Source organism: Myotis nattereri (assembly GCF_964212035.1).
Source record: "Myotis nattereri genome assembly, chromosome: 8".
Taxonomy (NCBI): Eukaryota; Metazoa; Chordata; class Mammalia; order Chiroptera; family Vespertilionidae; genus Myotis; species Myotis nattereri.
The window spans coordinates 83932031-83955185 of NC_138083.1; the positions used below are offsets into that span (position 1 = coordinate 83932031).

General features: G+C 57.1%; 1 protein-coding gene across 2 annotated transcripts in view; it reads left to right on the plus strand.

Annotated features, from left to right (window-relative positions):
* CTIF (cap binding complex dependent translation initiation factor) overlaps positions 1-23155 on the plus strand; it is a gene marked incomplete at its 5' end in the record, with an annotated part of 237691 nt that overhangs the window by 75011 nt on the left and 139525 nt on the right. For both annotated transcript variants that reach the window (XM_081096536.1, XM_081096537.1), the window contains 3 exons: positions 9386-9459; positions 10320-10424; positions 15459-15534. In XM_081096536.1, coding sequence (XP_080952662.1) covers positions 9386-9459; positions 10320-10424; positions 15459-15534 — 255 coding nt within the window. The remainder of the gene's footprint in view (positions 1-9385; positions 9460-10319; positions 10425-15458; positions 15535-23155) is intronic.

Sequence of the window (23155 nt, forward strand, 5' to 3'; positions counted from 1 at the left end):
TGTTCCGGCCCTCCGGTCCAGTTTAAGAACCCATTGTGGCCCTCGAGTCAAAAAGTTTGCCCACCCCTGGTCTAGCTGCTCTTTCTGATGCCTCCTCCCTGCCTGCGGGCGACAGTGGATTGGAGGCCAGAAAAGCATGGCTCTCCTGAGGAGTGGAGGGTGGAGCACGCAGGAAGTGGAAGAGGATGGGTGCTGACTGCCGTTGGGAAGTTCCCCCTGAATGCCCAGCCCACAGTGAGGCACCCCCTCCTAAGAACGCAGAGATTCATAGGATTTCTTTTCAGCAGCAGCATTATGTGCTATAACAAACATCTGCATACAACCACATGTCCACTGAGGGGAGAATGGAAAGCGGTATGTGACGCATGCTCCCCGCGGAACATGACTCAGCAGTAAAATGAATGACCTGGAGGCCCACACATCCATGTGATGATGGGTCCCACAAACAGGGGGACTCCTGGGGGGCTGGTGCCAGTGGGGCACTTTGGAGAGTCTGCTATAGTTTTGCGGAAGACCGGGAGGGGCAGGCTGTGGGGGTGCGGTGTCAGAGACCTGGCCATTCCCCAAGGCCAGCCAGCTGTCCTGGGACCAGGACACACCATCCCTATGTGTGGCCAGGAGAGAAGGAAGCAGCAAGCCTTCCAGAGTCATCCCTGGTGACCCCTAGGCTGGAAAAAAACCACATTTATCCCCCCTCCCACCCCCATCCCCCAGCCCAGCCTCACACTGCCTCTGTCCAGGGAGATGAGGGAGCCTTGAAGGGCTCCTGCAGTAGCTTACTCCTGCCTTCAGAGAGCTGGCTGGGCGGAGGGACGGCTACATGGCCTGAGTCTTGGTGTGGCCACACCCCCAGTGCTGTGTGAAGCTGCCCGGAGCCGAGCACAGCTCAGCAGGCCAAAGAGTTGATGTGTTTGCAGAAGGATTTCCTGTAGACTCCTCAGCCAGGGAGTGCAGGGGCCTGGTGCTAAGCCCTGGTGGGCCTGACGCATGGCCCTGCCTTCAGGAGCCCTGCCATTTAGAAGGACAAAATGATGTGTGAAAGGGTGCCCAGTGCGGGCAGGAGATGCAAGTTTCCGAAGGCGGCCCAGACCTCAGGCGGCCCAGGGTTCGGAAGCCTGGGCAGGCGGAGCGGAGGAGGGGCCTGAGTCGGACCCCTGGGGGGAAGGCTATGGTTGGGACCCGTGTGCTACACACCACGCTGCACGAGAGGCAGGAGCTGGATTGGAATGGGGTCTCCTGAGGTCAGGAGGACTTCGGTTCAGTGATGAAAGGCCTGATATTGATACGTGAGTGACTCAGTTAATTAGGGTACCAACAACAGAGTGAGGTAAACCAGGGAGAAGCTCCTTTCTCTCTCAGTACAACCTGGGTGGGTGCTCGGGGCTGGCAGTGCAGCCTAGTAGTGTCAGGACAAGTTCCTTGCTTCTCATTCGGTGCTATCTAGGGGGCTGCCTTTGTCCCCGTGGTCCACGAGGGCTCACGTTCCAGTGGGAGCACCACCCTGGGCCTCTGATGGAGGAATCCTAGCTGGTGAGGGTTTGTTTCACCAGCTGCCCCTGCCCACATGGAGCGGCTCCCTGATGGAGGGGAGAACCACAGCTGCCCATTGAAGAGGGCGTTTGCTGAGTGCAGCTCTGGGGATGCTGCTGGCCCATCCATAATTCAGGGCCCCCTTCAACCTGGTCCACCAGATGTCGGAGCACAGGACCAGCTCTCAGGGACAGCCGCCCGCCCCACAAGCACACCCACTGGCCTCCCATCCAGGCAGATTCATGATGTGATCAGGCTGTTCCATGTGCATCTGCCTGTGTCCTCAGCCAGCTGGTCAACCCAAAAATGGGAGCTAGGGCGGCTCTGCTTCCCTGACTCCCCTGGCCCAGGGCCTTGCACACAGTCGGTGCTCATAATGATGCCAGCATTGGCCCAGATCTAGTCCATGCAGCCAGCCCCTAGTGGGCCCTATGCCTCTGGCCACATCGACCTTGCTGAGCTTTCTGAGGTCACTGGGATGACAGGGCAGTTCTACTTCGCCACAGTTGCCCATGGGGGAGAATTAGTTTCAGAGGAAACAGGCTAGAATTGAGACCAGGGTGGCCGGCTGCTCTGGCACTGCTCCTGCCTCCCTTTCCTTGGCCCCATGTGCCCAGGAAAGGTGGTGGCCAGAGGATGCTAAGGTGCTGCATTCTGCCCAGAACGCTCTGTGTAGTGGGTCACAGACCATGGTGGGGCCCAGATGCAAGCCCCGTCCAGGGATTAGACATGCTCTGGGCTTGCTTATTTTATTTCAACTAATATAAAACAAGACAAATGAACAAAATCCCTTTGCCTCCTCTGCAGCCTTTTCGAGGCACAAAGTGGGAGCAGCCTAGAGTAGGCCGAGTCCCACACATGGGAGGAGGAGGCTCAGATCAAACACTGGGCCACACACAGTCCCAGGAAGGCCTGTCCAGCTGCAGCAGTTGGGATCCGGCTGTACTGAGGACTCTTGGCATCCTGGCAGCCTCTTCCCATGAGAACTTGTCCATCACCCCAGGAGGAATACATACAGTTTGCACCTTTCCATCATGTTGGGGGAAATGCATGGAGATGATGTGTTATTTTTTGTTGTTGTTAATCCTCACCTGAGGGCATTTTTTTCCATTTATTTATTTTTTTTTAAGAGAGAGTGGAAGAGAAGGGGAGAGACATAGAGAGAGAGAGAAACATCGACGTGAGAGAGATACATTGATTGGTTGCCTCCCACACGTGCCACAACCACAGCCAGGGGGGTCGAGCCTGCAACCGAGGTGCATGCCCTTGACTGGAATTGAACCCAGGACCCTTCAGTCCACGGGCTGATGCGCTATCCACTGATCCAAACCAGCTAGGGCTGCATGAAGATGATTTAGAGCAAAGCATGAGAAAACATTTCAAGGTCCCGGCCTGGGGTTTAGCATTTCAGGGAAGAAAGCTGCAGGCGTACGAAGGTCGTGTGGGGTCAGGAGGGAGCAGCTCTTCTCCGTCTGCACGGAGGAGCCAAGGAGAGAAAATGAATGTTCACACAGAGGCCTATGATTAGACCTTGGAAGGACTTCCTGACTGAAGGGCTTGGCTGGCCGTGTTGGCTGCCGAGCAAGGTGATGAAACGGTGCCGGGAGCCTAATGAGCACACCTCCTTATCAGGCGGGTCCCTGCGGAGCCTGGGAAAGGTGGGGGCGTGTCAGAAATGGTGTCTCCGAGTCCTGGTGGCAGCCTGTGATCCCACACTCCCAGGAGCGTGAGAGAAGGGCACTTCCCTGTTCCATCACGATGCCCGGCAGCAAAGCGAAGCACCAGGAGAGTGTCCCAGGGGTCAGGAGGGCAGAGGCCGGCCGCCCAGCATCCCTTCTGCGAAACGAGGCATCGGGCTGCACAGACCTCCGAGCCTCTCTGCAACGTATTCCGTTGTTTACGTTCTCTGTCTCCATGAAATAGCCACTGGATCCAAACAGCTGCCAAGAGCAATAGGAGGTCTGGATTTTCCAGATTTCTCTGCTGTTCCCCCACCCCCTCTGAATCCTATGCCAGCCTGCAGGCTGGGTAAACCCTCGGTGCCAACATTGACTCTGACCCAGGAGATGGCAGGTACCTAGCAGGACAGAAAACTTTTAAACAATAGCTGCTCTACTCCAGCCTAACAGCACAGGAAACACTGCGGCCCCTCCCACTCCAAAGACCCAGTGGAAGCCTGGACATCCACCCTCCCGGCTGTGACAGGTGCCTCAACCTCCCCCATTGGCGTGGTGTCAGAGAAAGCCAAGTAGAATGATGCAACTTGCCTCCCTGCTGGCTTATGAAAGGGCCCTTATGCTCCTCCCCATGGTATTACCGGAGACCAGGTAGGGGAGCTGGACTTGCACCCCACCCGGCAGTAGTCAGGCACCCTCCCCTCCCTGCTGGGATGTGTCAGAGGAGGCCTAATGGAGAACTGGGACTTCTGTTGTCCAGTGGTAAGAAGGCCACCTCCATGGCAGGGTCATTGGAGACCATATGGGGACCTGTAACTTCGCCTCCACCAGCTGTAACAACAGAGCCACCCTTGGACTGGTTATACTGTGGCCGTGACCCCTTTCCCCTGCCAGGGTGGTATCCCCACAGCCAGTTACAACAGATTTAAATGAGATTCAGGATCTCATAACGTATAACGAAAGTGCCCTGAGTGCAGTCAAAAATCACCTGAGCTACCAAGAATTGGGAAGATTTCTTACTGAATGAAGAGGGGATAAGCCATAGATGTCAACACTGAGATGTGAAATCGGACTAGTATCTAGAATATATAAAGAACTCCCAAAAATCCACATTAAAAACAGCCCAATTTAAAAATGGACAAAATACACGAAGACACATACTTCACCGAAAAGGATATACAGATGGCAAACGCACCCAAAAAGACGTTCAACACCATTAGCCACAAGGGAACATCAGCCCACACCTATCGGATCATCTGTAATGAACAACGCCAAGCGCTGGTGAGGGTGCAGCATGTGCCCCCTCACACACTGCTGGGTCACTCATACACGGCTGGGGGAGATGTACCGCCGTTGTGGAAAACAGTTGGGTAGATTCTTCAAAAACTCAACATGCAAGAACCATCTGATCCAGCCATTGCATTCCTGGCTGTTTATCCCCGAGGAATGAAAACTTATGTTCACACAGAAACCTGTACTCAAATGTTTATAGCAGCTTTAGTGATAATAGCCCAAACTGGAAACAGCCCACATGTCCTTCAGCCACGTGACTGTGGGACAAGCTGTGGCACTCAGCAATAGAGAAGCCAGCTCCTGCCACTCACAACCCTCAGGGAATGGTGCTGAGTGAAAAACAAAAAGACAAAAGCCAGCCCCCAGAGTTACATACTCTCTGATTCCATTTATGGGACATTGTTCAAGTGGGGACCGGTTAGCCTTTGCAAAGGCTAGGGAAGGAGGGGAGCCAAGAAAGTAGGTGTGGGTATAAAAGGGCAGCCAGGGGGATTCTTATGCTGGTGGAAATGTTTTGCATCTTTTTAAAGAAATATTTTTATTGATTTCAGAGAGGAAGGGAGAGGGAATGATGAGAGAGAATCATTGATCGGCTGCCTCCCACACCACCCCCACTGAGGATTGAGCCTGAAATCCAGGCATATGGTCATCAAACTGTGACCTCCCGGTTCATAGGTTGACTCTCAACCACTGAGCCACTCGGCTGGGCATGTTCTGCATCTTGACTGTATCAGTGTCAGTATTCTGGAAGTGACCTTGTCTTAGAGGAGATATATTTGGCCATAGGCTTTCGTCATGATCTCCCACCTCTCCCTGGTCTTAATTCAAAGACGGTGAGGATAGAGAGGGAAGAGACAGAATGGACAGAGAGAGACAGGTTCCAGAGTGATAGAAATGGCCTTCCTGCTCCTGAACTCAGCGCTGGCGCCTCCCAGGAGGTCCTCTCTGCTGGCTCTGCTCTGCCATGCTCCCTTCTCAGGGGCCCTCCTACTGTAAGGGGGTTAAATTGTTGGGGGCCCATCATAGGCTTTCCCACTTGCATGTGGGTGCTGTCCTTGGTGCTGAATGCACACGCACACGCACACTCACACGCGCATGCACGCATATGCACAGGACACAACTGTTTCTCCTTGAGCCCTGCCTTTCCCCACCGCCCTCTGTACTTGGCTTCTTATTTCCTTTTTGCTGAAGCAAACCCAAGTCACCCTCAAAGTCTGAGAGCAGCTTTAGACCCAGCCCTAGGAAGTGTCTGTTTTGGCCAGGTTCTATCTAGTTTCTAAACCCTTGCAGACTAGAGTTGTCAACGCATGCGCATGCATGTGTGTGTGTGCGCACACACACACACACACACACACACACACAAAAGTCATTCTTAGTTGTGTTAATAAAGAAAAGAAAGCAGCATAGAAGAGGGTTCTTTTCCCTCCACTACACCTGCCTTGGCATGTATTTCTACTGTACAGGGATTGACTCCCACCTTGTTTCAATCACTCAGACAGCTCACACACCCCATGTTCCCTCTCAACTTCACGACAGCAGATGTACCCTCTCCACCAGCACTGCCTTCCCAAACACGACAGAGACAGACTCGAGGACCCAAACAGTTGTGGGGGATGGGTATGTGACTGCATTATGGAAATCTGCAGTGGGGTCGGAGTTTATCTGAATAATTGCACACCGCAGTGGTTAAGAGCACGAACTCAGGGCCTCTCTGGGACTTGCTCTGTGAACACGGACACGTCTCCGGGTCTCCGTTTCTTCAGGGAAATGGGGGTGACCACACTGGCTTCCTAGGGCTGTAACAGAGGTAAAGTGCTCGATGGTGCCTGGCCTCCGTGAGTGCTGCCTCGTCTGCTGTTGTCATCACCTGGGGTCTGTCTTCCCCTGAGCTGGGGTAGCTGTGCTCCCAGGGGGCCTCTCGCGGGCAGCTTCAGTGTCCCAGCCCGTGGGCAGGCCACTTCCATTTCTCCTTCCACACTGTTTAAAGTGCTCATTAGCCCTCTGTGGTGGCGCTGAGAGCAGCATGCTTCGCCCTGGCATGGGGCCCCTAATTGCCAGTAACGGGCCGTTGTGAAGTGTGCAGCCGCGTTTAAGTGCTAACAACGATCCCCTGAAAAGGGTGCTTGTTTTTGATGGGCTTCTCGAAGCCTTGGCATTGCAGCAACCTGGGGAGCAGGGCCGGGGGCCGCGGAGCCCGGCGGGGTGGGTGGGCTCGGAGGTAAGCTGTGCTCACAGGCCAGCCCAGGAACTGCAGCCTGGAGTGTGTTCTTGAAGAAGCCAGGGGGGCTTTATGGAGAGCTCTCAGTGCCTGGCCTCTGAGTCCTTGATAAATAATAGGTCATTGATGATGCTGGGTCCCAAGGTTAGGATGGGTTCGGGGGAGGGGAGTGGGCAGGGAGATACAATAAAAAAAGCGAAGCCAGGGTTTATTTTTTATATATATTATTGATTTCAGAGAGAAAGGCAGAGGGAGAGAGAGAGACAGAAACATCAATGATGAGAAAGAATCACTGATCGGCTGCCTCTTACACGCCCCACACTGGGGATCAAGCCCACAACCCACTCATGTGCCCCAACCGGAAATCGAACTGTGACCTCCTGGTTCACAGGTCAACACACAACCACTGAGCCATTCCAGCTAGGCCCAAGCCAGGGTTTCTACCTTTGGCAAGATGGCAGACTAACTGGAGAAGAGAGCTAACAGAGAGAGCATTAGATGACTGTTTCCTAAGCAGGGTTCCATGGAACCCTAGTCCTGCAAAGTGCTCTGAAAAACTGTAAAGAGGAAGGGCAGGGTAGATTTCTGGCCAAGAGAGTTTGGGAAATACTGCACACTATACTGCACCCCATTTGAAGAGTCAGCATCCATGTAAAGCCAATAAAGGCACTGAGAAGTTCTGCTATTAAATAATTTATTTCATGATTTCATTGTGTCCCAAACATTCGACCAGGGAGCCTTTTTTTAAAAAACTTTTTCCTCCCCTTGAAACTCTTTTTAACATCCAGTGTTTCCAAAAGCATGGTCCATGGACCACTCGAGCTGCACACAATTTAAGCCATCAGCACTCCCCTCCCCAGGTGACTCGGATGCACCCTGACACGTGAGGGCCAGCGGATCAGTGTTGCTAGGACACCAGTGGGGAGCTCTGCAGCGGAGCAGTCAGGAAGGTTGCCATCGGGGTACGTGCTGTATATGCTGTGGGTTCACGGGGCACAAGCGTCGAGGAAAGTGCAGAATAAGGAACGAAGGGTCTTTAGCCGGATCGTAGCAGAAGCCTGGGGGAGGGGGTGGAAAGAAACTTGTTTTTTCCTCTGAGTCCGGGAAGGCCACAGTGGCCCAAAGAGGAATGTAGCCCCACGGCTTCGGCAGCTGTGTGTGGCCTTAGCGCCCTTCACAGAAGGGCCTGCGTGCGAGTCGCACACCGACACAGCGTCACCTGTGCGCTCAGAAGGAAGCGAGGCCTCTGCAGGCACAAACAGAAGGTTCGAGGAGGCAGGGGGGCCTGGGAGCAAGCAAGCCCTGGGCACCTTCTCTCCTCAGCTTGTCCTCTCCTGTGTGTGGGTCCTCGGTGGGAGCGGGCTCGGGTGGTTTGGAGGGTGAGGTGGATCTGGCTCCTGCTGAGTTCCAGAAATCAGGTTGCAGTCCGCCTGTGTGTGGGTCCATCTGTTCCCAGGCTCCTGTCCCTCTGGCTTTTTTATTTTTTCTGGGCACTACAAGGGTTTGGGGAACAGGTGGTGTGTAGGTGGGCGTGTGCATGTGTGTCGGAGGCTGTAGACTTTGAGGGTTGATGTCCAGAACTCAAGGAGGGGAGACTCTCCAGGCACTTCTCCAGTTTCAGGGGCTTTGATTGGCTCTGAAGCCCTCGGACAGAAAATTGCCCTTGACATCCTCACCTGTGAGTTAGTCTTTCAGACACACAGGCAGCTGGCCGGCGCCTGCTCCACTTACAGGGTAGAATCTGCTCCGTCGGTTGGCAGGCAGCTGAGGTGGACGTACTGCATGCCTCGCTGGGCCACGGGGGGCACCAGAAGAGAAGGTGGCAGTCGAGGAGCTTAAAATTTACTTGGGGCCATGGATGAACCATGGGTTCTTTGGTTTCACTCCACGTGGGATTTATTGATGCCGTGCTGTGCTGTTTTAATGTGTTGATCCTCACTGCTGTGTGATAGTCCGGGATGTGAACACACCACGATGGATCTGTGTGGTCAGCGGGTGGGCGTTCGGGGATTTCCTCTGTGCCGCCTGCTGTTGGTGAATGTCCGCCCACATTCCGCGTGTGTTCACACCTGGGCGCACAGACCTGGGTCGCAAGGCATGTGCACATTCAGCATGAGCAGAGGAGGAGGTTTTGCCTTTAAAGAGTGAGAGGATGGACAGTGGGTAGCAGGGCTAACGAGCGAGGGAGGGCAGAGAAGCCCTATCACAGAAGCTGGAGCGAGCAGTGTTTTCCGTCTGTGGCTGGGCCTCGCAAGAACTGTCTGAGTGTGGAGACGGGAGCTGGGTGACAGAAATCCAGTTGCTGGCATAGCCTTCGTCAGTGGGGGCTGCTCAGCGCCGCCTGATTTCAGGGAGTAGGAAGTTGACCCCCACGGGGACCCTCCAGTGTGCCTGGGGGCAGCTCGTCCATGTGGAGGCTTGGAGGAGAGAGCCATGGGCTGGGGCGGCGAGACCCGAGCCGTTTCTGTACCTGATGGCACAGCTCCGGCACACACCATCCAGGCGACGGCCGTGCCTGGGCGGAGGCTAGGCGTCCACCCGAGTCCTCCCAGCTGCCCAGGATGACCAGCCGAGGGGGCGGGGAGACCTCTGCAGCCCCCTCTTCTTCTCAGTGTCCCGGCCAAGCAAATAACGTTGCCCCTTCCTTTCCCCCCTGCCCCCCTCCTAGAACGGCAGCAAAGATAACTCTCTGGACATGCTGGGCACAGACATCTGGGCTGCCAACACCTTCGACTCCTTCAGGTGAGCTCCAGTCTTCTGTGTGGTGTGTGGCTCTGGCTGGGACCCCAGCTTACGTGTCCGATGCCCCATGGGGCCTTTGGGGAAATGTTGAGAGTTAACTGATGAAGATGCGGGAGAACCAGAGGGTGCGAGATAGCTTACAGCACGAGGCTGAAGAGGAAGGAGGCTGAGAGGAAAGAAGGAGACCGAGGGAAGAAGGAGGAGGAGAGAGTATCCAAAGGAAAAAGTGAGAGGAGGGAAGGGGAGCAGAGGGAGGACTGGAGAGGAGCAGAGGAGATGGCTCCGGGTGTCAGGCAGCCTGGGGTGGGTCAGGCAGGTGGGGCTGGCAGCAGGGAAATCTGGAGGAAGGAGGGGTTTTCAGTGGCTCAGACTCTAGAGCAGCGGTTCTCAACCTGTGGGTCGCGACCCTTTTGGCGGTCGAACGACCCTTTCACAGGGGTTGCCTAAGACCATCCTGCATATCAGATATTTACATGACGATTCATAACAGTAGCAACATGACAGTTATGAAGTAGCAACGAAAATAATGCTATGGTTGGGTCACAACATGAGGAGCTGTATTTAAAGGGCCAGAGGGTTGAGAACCACTGATCTAGAAGGTTCCTGATGGACCAGGTTGGAAGAACAGGTGTTGGCTAGGGTTCACGGGCTGCTAATGGGCTCCTGCCCTGGTGTCCACCCCTCAGGCCATGGGTGGCCTGGCCCTTTCGTTCCTCTCTGTCTGGCTCTGAGCAGGTTCCAGACACACCCGGCTGGCCAGTCCCCAGAGCTGACACCACAGGCTCCATTTGGCTCCATTCCTTGGCTGGGCTTGTCTCCTCCCACTCGCCTCTCATGTCTTGCCCTCCCTCGCCCTCTAGTGGTGCCACCTGGGACCTGCAGCCTGAAAAGCTGGACTTCACCCAGTTCCACCGGAGGCTCCGACACACGCCCAAGCAGCCCCTGGCACACATCGACCGCGAAGGGTAAGGGGCAGCAGCTGGGGTGTGGAGGGGGTTCTTACAGGGGGGGAGCGGGGGAGAAAACAGCTGTGGCTGCACCAGAGCTGAGAGGGGCCTCTCCCTGGACAGGACGGCGGTCCTGCTGCTTGAGGGACACACAGATGAGTCCTGGCCTCAGCCCTGCAGGCTCCCTGGCCTCCTGCATCCCTCAGCCACACTGCCCACTCCCTTCCTGACCCTGCACGTCAGTAGCCTAGTGCAGTGGGTCTCACACTTGACCAGAACCACCCGGGGGCTTGTTAAAACACAGATCCCTGCATCCACCCCCCGAGTCTGGAGGTCTGGGGTGGGGTGTGAGCGTGTGTGTTTCTAACAGATTCCCAGGGCTGCTGCTGGTCCCGGGACCCCACTTTGAGAACCACTGGTGTAGTGGATGCTTTTTCACTGGGATGTCTCACCCTCTACTTATTTCGTGCATCACTGTTGCCTTCCCCTTTTAAAGAGCCCTGTTTGGGTTTTTATGGCTTCATCACATAGTCATGATTGATTAAATCAATGGCTGTTGGCGATTAATTCAATCTTATGCCCTCTCCCCTCCAGAGGTCAGGGGATGGAACTAGAAGTTCTAACCCTCCTTCTCCCCTTCCTCACGTTGCCTAGGGACTTTCTATAGTCGCCTCATTAACACAAAATCCCTCCATCCTTTAGGACCCCCCCAGGATTTGGGGAGCTCTGTGCCAGGACTGGGGAGGAAGAGCAAATATCTCCTATTATAAACTAGTGGCCCCATGCACGAAATTCGTGCAAGAGTAGGCCTTCCCCCGGCTGCCGGCACCGGCTTCCCTCGCTGCCCCAGCTTCGTCCGGAAGGTTGTCCAGAAGGACGTCCGGTCTAATTAGCACATTACGCTTTCATTATTCTAGATTACAACATCACACGTGGTAATTCGGTGTTTTAACTTTTTGAGGAACTGCCAGTGTTTTCCACAAGTACTGGATATTTCACCTTCCCACCCGCAACATACAAGGGCTCTGATTTCTCCACATCCTCGTGAACATTTGTAATTTTCTTTTTTAAGTTATACTCGTGGCTTTCTTTTTCCTTCCGAGCCTTCCCTGCCCGCTCCTGTCTCCCTGTCGCGTTAGGTCTGAACGTAAGTTTCCTGCTCTCATCTGGCCTCCTGCTGCCACTTTCTGTCCCACCCACCCCTTCTCTTGGCAGCGTTGGTCTCACCACAGTGGAATGAGCAGCAACCTGGCAGGATGTGCTCATCCTCCTTTCAGAGCTGAGAGGGACGCAGCTCAGAGAGGCTGGACCTCACCCAGTCGCCCGCCCAAGTGGCAGAGCCGTGATTTAAGGCCTCTGATGCCGTCCAGTGTAACCCTGAATCGGCTTCCCCCCTCAAAACTTTATGCAAAAGCGTATGCATGTGCATATTTCTAGGGAGAGGTATGTCATGCATGTCAGCCTCTCCCAGGGGACGGAGCCTCTCACCATGTCCTTTTTTTTCAATGTCCTGTTTGTGTGGATTCCATCAGAACGTTTGGGGTCGTTTTGGGGGGCGTAGAGAGGAAGATGGCCTGGAGCATGGAGCACCCTGTTAGAGGCGGTAGAGCAAAGCAGAAGCCCGGCCCAAGGCTCCCCTGGCCCTGCCTCACGCTGTCCGCTGCTCACTGCACGCTCAGCCCCTCATTCCGCAGCCGCTGCCCCTTTCCTCCTGCGCTGCTGCTGAGCAGGGCTGAGCCCACACGGCTGAGTTTAGGAAAGCTGACCTTCCCACGCCAGGAGCGGGTTTTCAGCGGAGGTGACGCTCCCATCTGCGTTGTTGTGGGCGAGGTTGAGCATGGGGTGCGCCATGGGAACGGCATGTTGCATTTCTGAAGCCCAGTCGCTAGGCCCCCTAGGTGCCCGCATGGTGCTGGGTACTGTGAGTGTCTCTCTCTCTCCCTCTCCCTCTCTCTCTCTCTCTCTCTCTCTCTCTCTCTCTCTCTCTGCATAAAACAAAGCCCCCTGCCCAGCAGGACTGTTTGCTATGAAAAGGAAGCACACACCTATTCATGACTGAGATTGTGCAGGGAAATAGGGCTCGGTGTGTGGTGTAGACATTTACAGAGTGCGCACTGTGAAATCAGCTGCCAGGCACGTAGTCACATGACTGCGAAGAGGTCGGAGTGGAGAGCGCTGGGGAGGATGAGCTGTCTGGGAATGGCTTCGGGAGAGACACAGCCTATCCCTGGGAAGCTCCCATCTCTCCCGTGTCCCCTGGGAGCACGTGGATGGTGAAACCAGAGGGGAAACTGAGGCCGGAGAACAGAAGGTGTCTGATGGGGAATGCGCGTCATAGTCAGGCTCTCGGAGGGTCTGCACCAGTTCCCACACGTGAACAGAACAAAACACTGGTTGGCAGTGGCCACAGATGACTCAGGGGAGGAGATGTTCCCGGAGCTGAGCACCATGTCCCCTCTGCAGCCCGAGGGACCGGCCACAGCCCCTCACCAGCTGCAGGCCAGGCTCCCATAGTCACTAGTTGTGGCCAGATTCTGTCTCCTCCTGCTCCCAGGGAGTCGGGTGCAGCGTCCTGAGGCCGCCTGTGGCTGGGCCAGGGCGGTGCCCCCTTAGAGCCCTGCCGCACTGGGGCGGACGCCACGTGCCCAGCCACTGCAGCATCTCAGGAGAAGGGCACCACGTTGTTGCCAAGGCTTCCCAGGTATCCACGGAGGGACAGGAATTGGAATCAGCTGTTGCCTTGGAAACCCTGTTGGCAACAGTGAGTCAGCTGGTCTCCACCAACCTTCTGCCCTCAAGCCTGCAGTCATCCAGGGGGGTGAGCCCCGGACAGGGTGGGTCTAGGGCCAGGGGAACACAGCCTCCCCCCACCACCACCACACACACACTCTCACACACACACCACCTGGGGCGTGACGGGAGAATGGACGGCCAGGCCTGTGCTAGGCTGGGGCCTGCATGTGCTGGAGCCAGAGTGGAGGTACGCACACGTGACTTAGAGGAGCCGGTGTCAGCCATTCTAGTCGACCCTGTCCGCACGCCCCTCCTTCCCCCTGCCCTGACACACATGAAACAGAGATGACGACAGGCTGTTGGTAGCTAGACAGGCCAGCCTGTCTCTACCAGGCAGATGTGTTAGTGAAAAGGCAGTTGGCTGTTTCTAGCCCTTTCTTGATTTCAGAGAGGAAGGGAGAGAGGGAGAGTGACAGAAATATCAGTGATGAGAGAGAATCATTGATTGGCTGCCTCCTGCATGGCCTCTACTGGGGGCTGGGCGCACAGCCAGTGCATGTGTCCTGACCAGGCCTCCTGATTCATAGGTCGATGCTCAGCCATTGAGCCACCCTGGCCAGGCTGTGTCTAGACCAGCCGTGGGCACACTACGGCCCTCGGGCCAGATCCGGCCCGTTTGAAATGAATAAAACTAAAAAAAATAAAAAAGACCGTACCCTTTTATGTAATGATGTTTACTTTGAATTTATATTAGTTCACACAAACACTCCATCCATGCTTTGGTTCCGGCCCTCCGGTCCAGTTTAAGAACCCACTGTGGCCCTCGAGTCAAAAAGTTTACCCACCCCTGGTCTAGACCTTTCTTTACCTCATCTGCAGCCCAGCACATCCCAAGGCCAGAGTGGGGGTCTGAAAGGCAAGAACCTCCTCTTTTCCCTCCTTCACCCCTCCTGCCCCAGCTTCGCCTGCCAAACCCCCATATCCTTCCAGCCTGGCCCTCCTGATCATCCGTTACCCACCCCTGGCACCCTCTCCCGCTACTCCAGCCCGCGAACGCTGATGTCCTGCTGGCATCGTGCTGCATTTAGCTCCGGGCCTTCGTCCTCCCTGCTGCCCTCTGCCCGGGACATTCTCCCAGATTCTCTGCTTGGCCAGCTCCCGGCCCATCTCCCTCCCTCTGCTCAGACTGTTGTAGACCCGGCTCTTCTGGGTTCCCGTCGCGCCCTCTCTTGCCCCTGACCCAGCACTGCTGTGGCCGAGGGCCCAGCCTGTGCACTGCTTACCTCGGGCCAGCCCACGCCCGAGCCCCCACCCTGGGCGGCCCCACAATCGATGTGTGTCCTCGGCCACCGTGCTGCTCTTCTTCCCCAGTAACAATGACAACAGTAATCGTAGTAGAAGCAGAGGCAGTGCTACTGACAGCGATGTATTTACCTTATTTATTTTATTACCATTTTATCTAACTGCCCCCTATACTTACCGTGAGAATATATTTACCGTTAAATATGGTATATTAAGTGTGTGTACCCATGCGCCTGGCAAGGTTCTAAGCACTTCGATGCATTAATTTAATCCTCCGCTCACCTTATCATGTGAGACATTATTATCCCAACTTTTCTAACGAGGAAACGGATACAGAGGTTAAGTGACTTGCACAGGGTCACCCAGTTAGTAAGCGGTGCGGCTGGGGTTCCAACCCCTGGAGTCTGGTGCCAGAGTCTGCACCTTCAGCGTGCGGGAGACATGGACCTTTGGCAGTGAGTCAGGGTGTGTGTCTTTGGCCTGAAGGGTCACCTGGCCACAGAGGACAGGAAGACAGGGTCGGCGCCTGGGCCGGCGGGCTGGTGGGCTGGCCCTGGGTGAGGCCAAGGAAGAAGGAAGCCCCACTGGGGCCTGGGTGACCTGGAGGAAGCTGCTCTCTCTCCATTCATTTCTCTGTAGTGTGCTGGTCGGGATGCTAGGCTGTTGCAGAGCTGTGACAGGTTTGGGGGTCTGTCAGCAAGGAGTTTATGGTGCTTCTGTGCCCCACCCTCAGGCTGGTCTCAGCATCCCATCTGCATGAGTCCTTTGTCCTCCATGAAGGCCTGTGTAGCCAGTGGGGGCGGGGGACAGCCTGAAGGGTCACCTGGCCACAGAGGACATGAAGGCAAAGCGTCCGGTCACCAGGGCATTTCCTCCTAGCGGGCAGGCTGGTTCTGCAGGCCTGGAGGGAGGGCAGGACGAGGTATCACCCCATGGACCCAGCTCTTCCTGTTTGCCAGGCGGGGCAGGATCCAGGCAGGTGCCATCCTTTCAACGTCTTTGTCTTTTCTGCTCCAGGTGTGGAAAAGGGAAGCTGGAAGATGGGGATGGGATCAACCTGAATGACATCGAGAAGGTCCTCCCAGCCTGGCAGGTAGGCACAGGGGCAACGTCTCGCACACTCCCCTTCTCCCAGGTCCCGATGCTGGGCCTGGGCCTGGGCACTCCTGCTGGCCCCTACCTCCAACAAAGCATCCCCGGATGTACCATGTGTGTGCAGGGGCGGCTGCCTCCACGTCCAGAGTGTCCCACTGGGATGTGTGTGCGGAGGGCCCAGTGGCCCTCAGACTTAATTAATGCCTATTGTTGATCTGCAGGGAGCTCTGGCTTCTCACTCACTGAGAGTCACACATGGGGCCCATTTCACCGTGAGTGGTCCTAGTGGGAGGGCCTCGTCAGAGCTCAGATGCTGACACTTGGGTGCCCATCCAACCCCTGCTCCAGCCAAAGCCAAGGACCCCCTATCCAGATGGTCCCCCCGGCTGTACTTCCACAGCAGGCAGAGCGTCTCGGGGGTGAGTCACACAGTGCTGTCCCTCAGGGACCCCCATCGCTGGGGCTCAGCAGCAGGGCAGACAGCAGGTGCCCCATTTTCCCAGCATGGTTCTCCACCCAGGAACGGCACCTGGTTGGTTAGTAAGGGCTGATGTTGATGGTGACACCCCCAAGGTCTGCTTCCTCGTAAATGGCAGCAGAGGGAGAAGGTCAGGTGAGCTGGGGGAGGTGATAGCCAGCAGCTAGATTTTAGCGCCCACGACCCGTCGGCAGCTTCTGGTGCGCTGAGGCCAGCCAGCACTGCTCCCAGGAGCTCTGGGCTCGGGTGGGAAGCTGGAGGCTCTGAGTGTGGTGACATGGTTTCTGGGGGGACATCAGTCATGGTTCCCAGCTGTGAAGCCGTAGGGCTGGGTAGAAGCTAAAACCCATACAGCTGGGCTTAGAATGGGGTTTTAGGGGTCCCTCCTGTATTTTTGGTATCTCTACTGTGAACAGCACGTGGGGTGGAAGGAGTCGGCTGTCCCGCCGTGTTGACAGTGATGGGGACCTCCCAGCCCCCATCATTTGTAATCCTGCTCCCAGTGTGGCCCAGGGTCGGTGCACCTGGTGCAGAGGCCTTGAGGACTGTCGGCTGCACCGCAGTCAGCTCCCACTAGAGGGCACCAGCGTGCCGCTCCCGAGGCTCCACCATCTGACATTGGCAGTGGAAAGTCCCTCGTCCCCAGCCGCCAGAGGTATCCTTGCCTCGGTGCTCAACATGTAAATTGTCCCCAAAATGACCGGAAGCAACACTCAGACCCTTCCTGCCCCGAGCAAGGGAGCAGATGAGGTCGTAGAGAGGCAGCCACACAGGTGTAGGGAAGCACCTGTTGGCTGTGCAGAGGCCTGACATTCCTGGTGGGGGGACTCCCCACACTCACTCCTGAGACCCCGGGACCACGTGGCAGCACCCAGGGGGCACACCTGTGAAGCCTCTATCAGCTTCACAGGCAAGGAGGGTGCTTGCCCACCCAGTGAGGGGTGCTGGTGGCATTCCCCACCCAGACGGCTTCGCCGGGGCGTGCAGGGGAAGGTCCCGCCAGTGTGGGTCTTGGGAGTCACAGCGTGTTGGCTTCTGCCCTGGGATGGACCGGCACTGGCAGCCTGAGTAGAGGCGGCGATGGAGCTCCGTAATCCAAGCCGGGGATGCTCCACGAAGTGCACTGTGAAGGTGGGAAATCGAGTCTGAATAGGTCCTGTCCTCACCTTGCAGCCCCGCACCTCTAGCATAGACGCCACCCCGGGCCCTTCCCCTGAGGTTGGAAACTGAGCAGTTTCTGGCCGGTGGCTCCTGGGTTCCCATGGGCAGGGGCCCAGGCCTCGGGGCTTCCCTCCCCACCGCGCGCTTCTCTTTACAAAACCCCAGCTGAGGCCTTTGCTGCTGAACTGCCGGTGTCTGGCCCACGCTTTGGGAAAGGAGACTTTTCACCACTGTTCTGACTTCTCTGTCAGACAAGTAGTACGTCTTGTTTTGTTTTGCTTTTTCCTGACAATAGGAACTGCGTAGTCCCACTTATTTCCCTTTCTGCCTTCCTGTTAGGAAGTTTTGAAACTAAGTTCTGTGTCTGCCTGCAGTTAATTCTGAGCTCGCTCTGACCTGTCAGGTCCGTGACGCTGATCTCTGGTGACGGGCCCAGGTTGGTCATGTGTAACGCGTGAGTCCCGTGTGAGGGGGGCACGGCACACACGCTGAGCAGAAACACCCCGAGTCAGGTGGCATTTCTGGGCTCACGGATGTGCCCAAGGCACTCCCGACGGAGGGGCCCAGAAGACGCAGGGAAGGCGACTCGGGGTGTCTGACCTCATGAGAGTGTGCCCCAGGCGTACTCTTCACACGGGACCCAGAGAGAGGACAGGAGACCAGCCAGAGGAGGAGACAGCGAGACGTGGGGTTCAGCACCCGTTCCCATGCTTGGCCCCAAATAACAACAAGATGAGGGATCAACAAGCTTTCAGAATGAAAATCACTGCGGGCCAGAACGATGGCCAGGACTCCCCTCTGCCACAGAGCGCTTGGCAGACCAACAGTGGGGGCCGATGCAGGAGCCGCCTTCTCTCTCCAGCAGGGGGCGCTGTTACCGTTTGGAAACCGGGTTGGTGGACGCTGGATGGAAGCTGCTGTAGCTGGGTTCCCAGCCTTCCCGATGGGGAGGAGTGACTTTATTGTTCCCCGGGGCTACGCCAGCTCTGTAGCCAAGTCTTCTGGAAACTTCCAGGCTAGCTAACGCGCAGGCATGGGGTTGTTAACATACCCCGAGATGCTGGGATAGGTTCATCATGTGAAAGTCACGTGAAAAGCCCTCGCTCCCCGAGGCCCTCTCCTCCTCCCCAAAGTGCCGCTTCATGTCCCTTCTTGGTCCCTCGGAGGCACCGTCCGACCTCATGCGCTGGGTCTGCAGTGCTGCTCGAGCGGCCTTCTGCGAGCCAGGCCTGGGCTTAGCCGTGACGGACTGAGTTAAAGCGCAGGGGCCGCTGGCTTGCCAGAGGACTGGACTTCCCACTGCCCCCTCCTGAGCACCCAACAACGACTGCATCGCATCCATGCTCCGGGGACTGTGACGAATGTCACCGCGTTCTCTTTCTTATCTCGCTTATCCTCACGCCTTCCCTGGGGGGCGCAGGCTGCGACCATCTCCTTTCACGGAGAGCGAGGCTCTGGTCAGCTGTCACCTTCGCAGAAAGGCCTTGAACGTCCCTCCCCACCCCTCTCTGTTCTGTGTGGCGCCTCTCACACACGTGCTCTGTTTATGTTGTGGTCTGCATTCTGCCCTGGAAATCAGCTCCGCATGGTCGCGTACAGGGGCCCATTAGCTACTGGGTGACTGAGTGCACCCTGACTGGCTCCTGTCCCAGAGGGACTTGGCCCCAGCACCCCATGCCTCTCCCTCTGGTTCCCACGAATCCAGTCCTGTCTGGGCCGCGTGTCTGCACGTCATCTCTGAACGCATGTAGCTCCCTGCGAGGCATGGGTATGGCTATCGTTGACATCTTACAGACGCGGGAACTGGGAGCAGATACCTCGTCCCAAGCCACACGGCTGATCTGTGGGGCGTGGGGGTTGGAATTCAGGCCGCCCGACTCCTCCGTGTCTGCGGTGGGAGGAGGAAGAGGCGCTAGAAAGCTGTTCTCATTCTTGGCGACCGTAGTCACGTACAGCAAGTTAGTGGGGAATGTCATTTCCTTAATGAACGGGAGCAAGAACGTGGATATCCTTTTTTTTCTTTTTGTTTTGAAAGCACTAGAAATGGAGAGAGAGACCCCTGCTGCCACCCTTGAAAGAGGAAGAGAAGTGACTTTTCCTTTCTTTTCAATGGGAAAGGTTCCCAGTGGCTTCTTTCTAATCCCTGTGACCCAAGACTCGCCCTCAGCTCTCCAGGAGGCATGCTTACCTGGGAGAGCCCCTCTGCCTTTGTGGCCACCCCGCCCCCCCATGCTTCCTCCTTCAGGACAAAAATAGGCACCCCTGCAACAAAGGACAGCTCTTCATCACAGCCTCGGCTTCCTGTCTGAGGCCGCCAGGTAGCAAGGCCCCCTGGGAATGGGCAGCGTGCTCTGTGCAGCCAGCCTGTTTGTGTTTTTGTCATTTATGAGTCTTTTTACAAGACATTATTACCGGGGGGGGGGGGGGAGGCGGGGGTAAAGACTTTGTTGGTGACAACTAGGAACGTTCCTAGGCAACAGGCGACAGGCCGTGAGGACTGGGTTGTCGCAGGGCCTGGGGCGGGCAGGTTGCCAGGAGCTGGACGGCAGGTAGCAGGTGCGTTCTGGCTCCAGGTCCAGAGAACATCCTCCTTTCTCATAGGGCAGACTCACGCATCCAGAACACAGCGGGGCCTTAGACAGGGCTCGGCAGACCGTGCTCCACAGACCACGTACACTCTGCGGCCTGTTTCTACAGGCAGTGTTGGGGCGCACTGGCGGCGTTGGGGGCACACAGGCAGCATCAGGGGGCGCACAGGCGATGTCGGGGGCGCACAGACACCATTAGGGGGGCACAGAGGCGCACAGCCGCGTCAGGGGCACACAGCCGTACCGTTCACTCATCTGCTCACTGTCCGGGGCCGAATTCGTGCTACCAGGCAGCGCTGGGGATTTATGACATGGACCCTAACCACCAGCAACGCCTTAAACACCTCCCCTCGGGCCCTTTACGGGAGAAGTTTGCCGAACGCTGGTGGAGAATATAAACAAAGAAACGCCCCGAGAGCTAAGACAGGTGGCAGCACCCTCGGGTTCCTTCGCCGGAGCCCTGGGCGAGCCCTGCAGCTCCACACACAGAACTCGGGGCGGTTCCTCGTCATCACTCTCTCCGAGCTCCGGGTCTTCAGTGGGATCCAGTCTCTCTGACTTACATCGCTAGGCGGTGCTGAGGGCCACGCAGACCAGGTCCGGCAGTGACAGCTCTTTGTAAGCCAGAAAACACTGCAGATGCGCGTGGTCTGGTGACAGGGAAGCGAGCGCAAGGCTGTGAGCTTGGCACACAGGAATGTGCTTGGGAACCGCCCAGCAGGTCCCGCCTGTGGGGTGGGGGTGGTGGGGCGTGGGGAGTAGAGGGCGGAGATTCTGTTGAGTTTCCCCAGGTCCTTCTACGACTGACATCTTAAAAAATAGCCGTCTGCCGAGGGAAGACCTGCCTCCCCCGCTGTGTTTGGCCCCTTAACGTGCTCACATGCCTCGGCCCTGCGTGTCCTGACCTTGCCCTCACCCCGATCTCCCCCCACCCCACCCCACCCCACCCCCGTGGCCCTGTACAAGTTTTACCTCCTCCGTGAAGTCCTCCTGGATGAATCAGACCACCTCAGTCCCCAGAGATTGGGGGCATTTGGGGGACTTGATTCCAGGCCAGTCTTGAGGTTGTCTGTGTGTTTCCTGCTTCTGCGTGTGTCTGCGCTTCCCAGAGGGGGCAGACCTGGCCCTGGGCCTTGGGGGTGGCCGGGCGGTGGGTCTATGGAGAGAAAAGAGAAGGCCTGGCAGAAGGATGGCAGAAGTGAGCAAGCAGGGGTTCCGAAGAAAGGGGACTGTGGAGAACGGGGGTCCAGGAGTCCTGAAGGGACGTTTCCGTAAGCAGAGAGAGCAGTTGACCAAATACGGACCCGACCAAGTGTTCTTGGGCCAGGAAATGCGTGACGGAGGGAGGACTTAGGCAGCCGGGGGGTTCGGGCCCAGACAGTCCTGTCCTGCTGCTGGGGCCCCTGGGGAATTCCTAGGATGCACACATCTTCCCACAGTGGCCGGGGAGGAAGTCCTCTTACTCCATTAGGGACAGGCCCTTAAAACACGACTTGCCCCTTAAAGAGGTTATCTGCTCCATGCCCTGCTTTGGGCCTGATCATCCCCAGAATCCTTTGCTCTGTGCCAAAGGGCTGGATTAGTCAGAGGAAGGAGGGGAGTAACAGGCCCAAGTGAGGCCAGACTGACGTCTGCGTCTGTCTCGACCTTGGCTGGACAAAGGTCATCTCACTGCTTGGGAGGGCCCTGGGCTCAGGATGGGGAGGTCAGCAGAGGGGCCCGGGTGCAGTGCTAGGAGCTGGCCCTCCCTGGCCTACGGGAACTTATCTACAGATGCTCAGAGGCAGGTCGCCCTCCTGCACACGCTCACCCCCAGTGAGTGAGCAGCCCCCGCAGGAGAGGCCGGAGCCCGCCGTCCGTCCATCCGTCCGTCCGCCCGCCCGCCCGTTCCTAGAGCCGCTTCCAGGGCTGGTTAACACCCGGGCCTGCTCACCGGGGCCGGGCCTGCTCAAACAAGGCTGCATCCTGCCCGGCACCTTTTCCCCTTTGTCCGTGGTCAGTGGAAGGAGCCACCGAGGCAGGGGAAGAGGGAGGTGTTGCTCAGGGTGTGAAGCATCCATTATTCCTTTATTAGCCAGATGCCATTTCTGGCGGCGCGCTCCTTCCTGGCGGCGGAGAGGTTGGGGGCGGAGAGGCGGTTATTTTCGTTCACCCCAGGCTCTCACTGGGAACAGCCGGCGGCCGCCGCGGAGGGGGCAGGGGCGGACAGGCCTACGTGCTCTGCAGCAGGCGTTTGTGAATGGGCCCCGGCTCCCAGGCCGCGCCGTCGGCGGGCGGCCCCCCCGGCGCGCGGACTCTCACTGGCTGGACACCGTTGTTTCTGGCACTGTGGCGGCCAGGCGGGAGGAAGCTTTCTTCTGGCCCAAGAACAATACCAGGGTCAGCCCGGGGACCTCCCTCCTACACCCTCTTCCTTCCATTGTGAGCACCACACAATCCCAGGCCGCTGGGCTCTGTGCAGCCTGGGAGGGCGGGGGGGAGGGAGGGGGGTGGGCGGGGAGCAGGAGAGGTTACAATGTGTGTGACACCTCAGGTCTGCCTCCACTTCCCAGGCTGGGCCAGGGTTCTGGAGACAGCAGATGGACAGGCAGACCAAGCCTGTATGCGTGCCATAGGGTCCCTGTGCGTTGCAAGGGCCTGCCAGCAGGGTGAGGCCACTGGCTGGGTGACACCACTCCCTCCCCTGGGCCCACTGAGTCATAGCTGTCAGGGCTGGAAAGGCCTCCCCCAGCCTTCCGCCCATCACCCCCTTACAGACAAGGAAACCGAGACCCAGAAAGGTAAAGGTTTTACCAAACGAACTGCTGTGCTTAAAAGTCTTTATTGATTCCCGAGGCCCAGAGGAAATCCCCAAACTTGCCTTGACCACCAAGGCCCGCCCGCCTTCCAGGATTCTCTCCTGTGACTCCCCACTGGGCTCTCGCCTTGGGACTGATTAACAGCCCGTGATCCAGCAGCACCCGTCCCCTGCCTTACCTGTCCTCCCTGCTTCATGTGCCTGCCTGCCGCAGGCCTCTTCTTTGCAGATTGCCTGAGGATCACCTCCTCCCTGATAACCCACTTCCTGTTGAGTGATCTGGGCTCCTCCGGCATTTAGTATTCATCTATAGAAGAGCTGCCCCTCCACGTCATCGGTGCGTGTGTCTGTCTGTCTCTTCCACACATTCGCACCTTTCCCCGCGACACGCACTCCAAATCCTCAGGGCAGAACACACTCACCTTTGCAGCCCTTAAGACAGGGTTTCTCCGTGTTGTCCTCAGACCAGCAGCGTCGGGGTCAGCCAGGAACTTGTTAGACATGCAGATGCTCGGCTGACCTTTACTCCGACTGAATCAGAAACGGGGAGGGAAGGGGGCAGAGAGCGGTGTCTCCAGCAAGCCCTCCGGGCGAT